The 8,810-nt window shown below is 22.7% G+C and overlaps 1 protein-coding gene across 1 annotated transcript; it reads right to left on the bottom strand.

Moving 5' to 3' along the window:
- Window positions 1-7,993: 7,993 nt before the first annotated feature.
- Window positions 7,994-8,554, bottom strand: LOC127744112 (uncharacterized). The gene has a single exon (XM_052256383.1). It carries the CDS (start codon window positions 8,552-8,554, stop codon window positions 7,994-7,996), a length of 561 nt encoding a protein of 186 aa, XP_052112343.1.
- Between the last annotated feature and the right edge of the window lie 256 nt (window positions 8,555-8,810).

The following is an 8,810-nucleotide window of genomic DNA, read 5'->3' as shown; positions in this document are numbered from 1 at the left end:
CTATCACAATAATAAATTATTATGAAAAAAAAAATATTTTAAAATATATGTTAATAAAAGAGGTATATATGTCATTTAAAAAATTATTATGTTAAAAATAATGATTTTAATGCTAAATATAATGTGACATTATTTTGAATTAAAGAAAAGATGATGGACAATTTCAATTTTAACTCTAAATTTTAGGAATTAAAATTTTATTTATTCTAAAAAGTTATGTATAGACTTGGCAGGAGTTTTCGAATACGCATGTACCCGACTCGTCCATACCCGGATGAAAAGGGTAATAACTTGACCCGAGTCGGGGCAGATTTTGCTCAAGATAGGGTATGAACGGGTTTAGAGTGTACTCGCCCCGAATATATACATATAAACACTTTTTAGGAATTAGAATTTGCCTCACATCACACATGATTCATAGCTTCGGTCTATACTTTATAGCCATGCAAGATAAACTCAATCATCCTCACCTAAAATCTTCTTCTTCTCGACTTCTTCATAAAAAAACCGTATAGCTCATGTCATATTGTTGCTGAGTCCATCGCCACTTACCTATTCACAACTTTCATCGTCCTTCACAGCCAGAGACGGACCCACGTTTAATATAGAGGGGGCATTTGCCCCCACAATTTTTTTTTTAAAGTAATACTTATATACATATATACTACTTATTATATTATATTTGAAATTAGTGATAATTAATTATATTATATTAGTTAATTAATTAATAATTAAATTGAAACTTAGTTTTCTAATTAAATACAACTTAAATTATTAGTGATTTTTTAAAAATTGTTTAAGATAAAAAATATATTATCTATGTATTAATATACTGTAATTATTTTGGTTAAAAAATTTATTTATACTATAAAAATTATAATAAGTAGATTTGACAATTAAGTAAAATAATTGTTTAAAAATATATATAAAAAAATAATATTTAGTCATGTTAAAAATAAAAAAGTCCTTATAAATATTTTTTTGTTATTTTAAATATTATACTATGTGTATGAAATTATATTTTTATTATTTTAAATATTATAATAATGATAGTGTGTATATTTCTAGTTCTTATCAATATGTATTAGATAGTTCTAATTTTAAATTTTGAATATATCTAAACCAATTTAGATTGATCAAGTGATCAACTTAGTCGTCCGCTTAAATAAGTATTGAGGGTTCAAATTCTGTCTCGTATGTATAGCAACTCATTGCCAGCCAATTGTAGATTCTTAAATGGAATTCAAATTCATGACGGATTAGTCCTTAACTTGTTGAATATCGTGGGAAGCAAAAAAATATCTAGACCTAAATTTTATTATATTTTTGTCCCCATTACTAAAATTTTTTGGGTCTGTCACTGTTCACAGCTTATGTCATCATCGCTACTCATCCCGTTACCGTCGTTGTTGAGCCCGTCGCCACCATTCTCCTGCCGAATTCTTTTTTCTCTAGGTAAATTTCCCTCTCTATCTCTCTCTCTCTCTTTCTCTCTCTCATTGTAAGTCTGTTAAGTTCTTCTCTTCTTCTTCTACAGACTCGTCACTTAGTCACCTTCGCTATGCCCGGATATTGCCGTTGCAGTTTCATCTGAGTCTGTCACCGAATAAAATAAAATTTTTATTCAAGTTAAAAATAGACATGCATGAGATCATTTTTGCATGTAATTTCTGAATTTTCTCATCCAAATTTGATCTATGTGGTTGAGTATTTTAGTATGGGATCATCATAGTTTTGTTGTGACACTAATGTGATAAAAGTTTCGGTAATTTTATAACTAATATATGAGATAGACCAGATTATTAAAGTGATAAGAGAAATAACATTCAGATTTACGCGTAAAATTTATAAGAGGTTATCTCAGGAAAATATATATTTATAACCCAAGTAGAAGATTGTTAGGAAATTATTATTTCTTAATATATTTATGAATAATACATATATTAATTATAATCGTAAATTAAGTAATTTCACATTAAATGACTTATATAACGGTGATCTCATTTATTGTCATAAATGTTAAATTAAATAAGTCATTATTACTTTTGATTTGGATAATTGAGATTAAAATCATAAATACTATTTTTTTTGAGTTTTAGGGTTTAATGAGTGTCACACTCAAATATAAATAATGACTTTAGAATTTTGGTCTCCAACACATCAAACTCGCCTTCATAGCTCTTTTCCCACAGTAAAATTGTGATTCAGCCCTATAAAAAATACAGAAGGTTTTGGTTGACGAAGATCAAAGAACCACAAGAGCCAAGCTCTCTGATCTCAATCATACTCTCGAGTGAAGAGACGTTTCCGTGCTCTAGATCTCAATTATACTCTCGAATGAAGAGACGCTTCCGTGCTCTTAGTTATATTTTTTAATGATTTAACATGGATGATCTTGAGGTTGAGAAATCCTAAAATTTTCAGCTAAAATAGAAATTTTATTCAATCAAATGATAATAAATAATTTTATTGAATTAAATTATATTAATATAATCGTTGGATGATAAAGAATGCTAGAAAAATAAATAAATAATATTTTAAGAGTATAGAAATATTAAATTGTCATTTCAATTTACTTTTTTAATCAACGATAATAAATATCTTAAATTAATTAAATTTTTACAAAATTTATACACCTAAAACTATTTCATTTTTTCAAAGATCTTTTGAAAATACAATGGTTCAATGAGAGGTTGACTATTGAGAATTGAATATAATATTTTTAAATTCGTATTTTTAATAAAAAGATGTACTTAGTTCTATCCATCCTAAATAATTCTATATTTACTATTACTTATCCATCTAAATAATTCTAACATTGATAGAATATTATTTTTAGATGCAAAAAATTTAAAATATATTTATTCAATTTCAAAAATTAATATTCATATTTAACTTTGAATTCCAACTAATATGATAAAAAATTATATTTTTTAGTTAAAAAATTAAAGTAAAATATCTATAAATATATTTTTGTGCTTTACCTTTAGATTTTTCAAAAAAAATTAGTAAGTTAATGGAATCAAATCATATTTCTATAACATATATAAGAATGTATATTACACATAAATAAAAAAATTGGGTATAGTAAGAACAAATACATAAATTAAAATAAAATTTAAAAAAATAAGAACCAATAAAATATTAAAGGAAAGAAATATAAATAGAAGAGAAACAAAATTATTAGATGGAAGAGAAATAATTTAATAAATTTTACATGTATATAAAAGAAGAACAAAAAAAGATATACAGTACTTTATTTAATTTAGTAAGATTTATGGGAATAAACACATAGAATAAGAGAATAAAAATGATAATAAAAAGAAACTAAACATCTGAATTAATATAAAAAAATAATCAAATAATGATAATCTATCATAATCTTAATCTCTTAATATAATTAATGAATAATAATATAATTAGTCTACCATAATATTAATATAATCTTTTAATATAATTAATTTTAATTAAATAATCAAATGAATTGAATATAAATATGTCTAATCTAATCGTATAAAAAATAATAAATTTTTTACAATTAGACATATTATATATTATTATTATTAGTGACATATAAATATTAAAATTATATTAATACATTAATAGACATATATTATTATAATAAAAAGTTGCAAGAATTAAAATAACTAAAATTTATTAACTTTAATTAATTAAATTAGCATAAAATAAGAAAGAGATGATTAATCAGATTAAATAAATTAAAAAATATTACTGAACAAAAAAAATATTACTGAACAAAATAAATATCACAATAATTATATTACTAATTGAACAATAATTTATTTAAGCAATTCAAATTTTTATTAAAAATAAAAAACTAATGATTATCAATGAATAAAAATAAATAGGATATAATACATTAAAGAATAATTTTGGTAGTATAAATAATAAAATTAAATTATTATATACAATTTTTACTTTTTACCTTATTATGATTGAAGTTAATATTAATGGTAAAAAAACTAATTTTAAATAGTCTCAATTTGTATTTTACAACATAATTAAAGCACCATTTATAATTTTTTATTTTGTAATTAATCAATATTTTTTAAATTTTTTGGTTAAGTCTTCTGTGTTTTATGATTGATAATTTTTTTTTTTTTTACGAAACACAAATTTATGATGAGTTATTACAATCATAATTAATTAAAAAAATAAATAAAAAATTATAAAAAATCAAATAAAAGATAAAAAATAGAGTAAACAATTATTTTGAAACTAAAAATTTGTTAATTGTGCTAGAAATTTTAAAAATTTGTTTCTTATTTATAATCAATTTTGTTACTCACTTTAACCTTATTATTCATTTATTGTATCTAAAAAGTATATAATGTCATACTTTATTTTCAAAAAGATGAAACTCTTCAAATACACGGAATAATATATAATTTAAGAACAACAAAATAAAAATATCTAGAATTTTATAATAGTATTTGAAATTTTCAATAACGATAATACCAAGTGTTTAAATTGACCAAATGAATTCAATAGTTATTCTTTGCACATCTTATTTAAATTTGAATATTAAAATTTACTTTTATCTTTTTTTTCTAATATAAATTAATTTTGACAAAAAATAGAGAAAAAATGTTATTAGAGCAAAAAAATATCCGATCAAAAAATTATTATAAGGAGATTTATAATTAGAGAAGAAAAGAATAAAAGTATTAATAATAATTAATAAAAAGAAACGAAGCTTGTATTAAAAAATGTTAGAAAAGAAATAATAAAGTTCATATTAATAATAATAATGCTGAGGAATGATGTTACTGCTTTAGACTTCTAACCTTCGTCTTTGACCATTTTTTTCTGTTCTTTGCTTTTTTTAATTATCAAGTAATAAAAAAAATAAAGAACAATTCAAGAAAACAAAAACTGTAAGATCGAAAACAGTAAGATCAATAGTAACTACACAAATCAAAATACATAGGAGAAAATAAACTATTATATGATAGAATTAACTTGAGTATATTTTATCATTAAATAATTAAATAAACAAAGTTACTGCATAACAAAATTACATGTAAAGAGAAAAAAAATAAAAAAGAGTTAAAATATCCAAAGTGATAAAAAGATTATTTTATAGAAGACTATAAAATAATGAATTTCTAACCAAATTAAACTGTACTTATTATTATTAGAAAGGGTAAGAGAGCAGTAGTAGAAAAACGATTTGTGTGTATTCAAGTTGTGTAAAATGATACAATATAGAAAGGTATTTATAGGTGCTAAAAGAATCGAAATAATAAAGACGTAATATCCTATAATAAATATTTAGATATGTTAAATAATGCTAATTGATCTAATTATCCTAATTATACTCTAACAATTATATTCAATTAATTGATATACATATATTAAATTGTGTGATACTTAAATATCTCAATTAGTTGATATAATTAATCTATCGTAATGAATTGTATTTAATGAGTTAAAATAAATAAATTAGGAAACATTCTAAGAAATATGCCACGTCAACTTTATCATTAAGTGCAAAAATTTGATTATTATATAATAGAATAAATAGAATAGATAGATATCTCATTATTCGTTATTTTAACTTATCTATTATATATTTTTTATATTTACCACTCAATATATTAAAATACAATTTATATATCTAGATAAGAATTACATAGATATTTAATTAAAAGAGCATTTAATTTTTTAAAATATAATATCAGCTTTAATTTTTTTGATTTTTCTTTTTACATTTTTTGTGTGTTTTTTTAAATAAAAGACAAGCCTATAGCAAAAATAGGAAGAGATTGTAGTATTTATTGAAGAGGGAAAAAACAAATATAATTAAAATTCATACATTTAAAATGTGTTTGAACTTCGAAAAATGAGATGAGACATGAGAATCCACGGACACTTGTCTTCAATGAATCTGTTTACACCATTCAACTAAGTGTTTTTTAGCTTTTTGTTTTCTTCTCTTCTATTTCATATAAATTTATCAGTGCCAAACATGTATCGCATAGAGTATTTTTTAACTCCATCCTAATCCATATATTATCTTTGCTAAACAAAATATAAAAGAAAAAAAAGACAGTAAATAAATTAAAGTTATTATTATTTAAAGAGACAGTAAATATATTAGTATTTTTATATTTTAAATTAATTAAGATCTAAATGAAAGATAACAATACTTTAAAAAAGTTAAATTAAAATTAACTCAAACATTGATATTTAAATTAGAAAAAAATTGATTTTCATATTTTATAAAATATTGTACTGGCGGTAATTGTAAATATGACGCTACTTAAAATTAAATAAAATAACACAGATAAAATAAATAAAAAATAAAAAATAACTTAATCTTGTATAAATTTCACCTATAAAATTTTGTACCAAAAAATGAATTTAATTTTAATATATTAATAATATAAAATATTTTATATAATCATTCAATTCAATTAGATTTATCTATTTAGGCCATTATTAAAAAATAAACTTAAGATACCAACATACAATTACTTTAAATTAAGTAACAATTATCAATACTATATAAGGGACACACTATTCCACTAAGAATGATTACCATAAGGAATAATTTTCTAATTTTTTATACTAATATTAGAAAGTTTATATAATACTATATAATAATATTATCATTATCATTATCAATACTATATGATATCAAAAAAAAAATTACCGTGCTAATATAATATTATCAATATTATATAAATCATCTTTGTATTTATTTTTCTGTGCGTATATAATATTTAATTAACACATTAAGACATATATAATATTTTGTTAATACATATATAATATAAAATAATTTACAAATTATTATTAATTTGTATATAATGTATAATTAAATTTAATGAATTCAATTAGAATAAACAATATATTATTTATTTTATTTCAGACTTTATAAATGAATAAATTAATTAACTAATATAACAACTTATAATTAATGTAGTAAAATTAATTAAGTGATATATATTATAATAAATTATATTAATATTTAAAATATCTAATGAAATCAATTAGCTGATATAATTAAGTTATGGTAATAATTTGTATTGAATAAGTTAAAATAATTAAATCGAAAAACACTCTTCGAAACATGCCACGTCAGCTCCATCATTAAGTGCAAACATCCGATTTTTATATAATAGAATAGATTTGTGAATTTTTATTACATAGCTTTCTATAACCACCACTCATTTAGCTGTGAGAGTATAATTTCTAATTTAATTTTTCTTATACCTATATTAATTTGAGAGTTGGAATTCTTACAGAAACATCTTATCATTAAAAATAAGGAATGAACTTGGGATATTAGAAATTTAGAATAGAAGTATGATAACAATATTATATTTTAACCTACTCTTTATAATTTTATTTAGATAACTTCTAAACTCAAAAGAAGTATGTAATCCGCCCTAGCTCAACTCAAGAGGACTACATTTAACAGAAGAACGAATGAAAACGAAATTCCTACACGAAAAAGGCAGATGGAAGGCTTTGGGACAAGATATTAGTTAGAAAACAAAAACATTTCAAACAAACCCATTAAAATTTCTATTTTACATCTCTCTATTTGCTATCTGGTACGAATTAATGCTAATAGTATATAACAATTTTGTTGGAGGTACGAAATTTCAGGAATGAAGAGAAAATCTGGATAGAGAAAGAAAACACAAGCTGAATTATGGAACTTTTTTAATTTCTTGACTCATATATGTCAGGATTTTTTTCATAGTATTAACTATTGAGTATATAAATATAATAACTAGACATTATAAAATAAAATAAATCAAAATGTAAGAATCAAACATCACCCCATTTTTCTTCTCCTTTTATATGTTGCAGCACACAGGCGAGTATACTCATAAATAAATATTTACTTAAAAATAAATAAAAAGCTAAGCCTATTTCTACAACTACATAAACAACTTTGAATCTTGATTCTTGGACCTGCAATCACTAAACAAAGATATCACATATTAAGCAATAATCAAATCTTGATTTTGGTTACACAATTAGACTCCACATGCACACGATTAGAAACAATACCAAGAGATATATCACAAGAACTGTGTGTTGTAGCCTTCATTTTGATAAACTTGAGTATGATAACTTTCCCAGGCATAACAGCATCTGATGTAAAATTCAATGTCCCACTTGCAATATCAAGCAAAAATTTCGGATCCTCAATCATCTTTGCTACATTAAATTCCGCATTGCTGCTGATATTGATCTGGCTACGAGCTGGAATAAAGTTTGAGGCCAATGGAATATCTGCCACAACGTTACCATCATAATTTACATGGCCAGTGGAATTCACAGACCTAAAGTCTCCATAATTTGGATTAGTGATAGTGATTAAGGTTGGTATGAACACACTGGAGGATAAATTAGTGACTGAAAGGCTTCCTGGGCCTATTATTGGGTGGACAGTTACAACAGGGTCCTTTATTTTGAAGACTGTGAAGATTAAGGCAACAATCACAGCAATGACTATGATTAAGAATAATGCTGACACTGACATGCATATTTTGAGTTTCTTACTAACCATTCTTAGTTGTGTCTTGGTGTTTTTGATTGAAGGTTTTTGAGAACTAAGAAGGGTATATAAGAATTTGGGAGAGTTGAACAACTTAATTAAAAGATGGAAAGAGGGATTTTGAGGAATGTGAATTAATTTGGAGTATAATGTATATATGGAAATGTGTTATTTTTGAGATTTTGATATAAATAATGGATTTGATTTATCATTTATGACTTGAAATTTAATTTTTTGCTGCTGTAGTTATGAATCAAATTCATCCAAA

Source organism: Arachis duranensis, unplaced genomic scaffold (assembly GCF_000817695.3).
Source record: "Arachis duranensis cultivar V14167 unplaced genomic scaffold, aradu.V14167.gnm2.J7QH unplaced_Scaffold_232525, whole genome shotgun sequence".
In the NCBI taxonomy this organism is placed as follows: Eukaryota; Viridiplantae; Streptophyta; class Magnoliopsida; order Fabales; family Fabaceae; genus Arachis; species Arachis duranensis.
The sequence above is the reverse complement of the archived record's forward strand: the minus strand, read 5'-3'. Positions and strand labels throughout refer to the sequence as shown.

Excerpts from the sequence above, each read along its gene's own strand:
- LOC127744112 (XM_052256383.1), bottom strand. The coding sequence starts at position 8,554 with ATGGTTAGTAAGAAACTCAAAATATGCATGTCAGTGTCAGCATTATTC.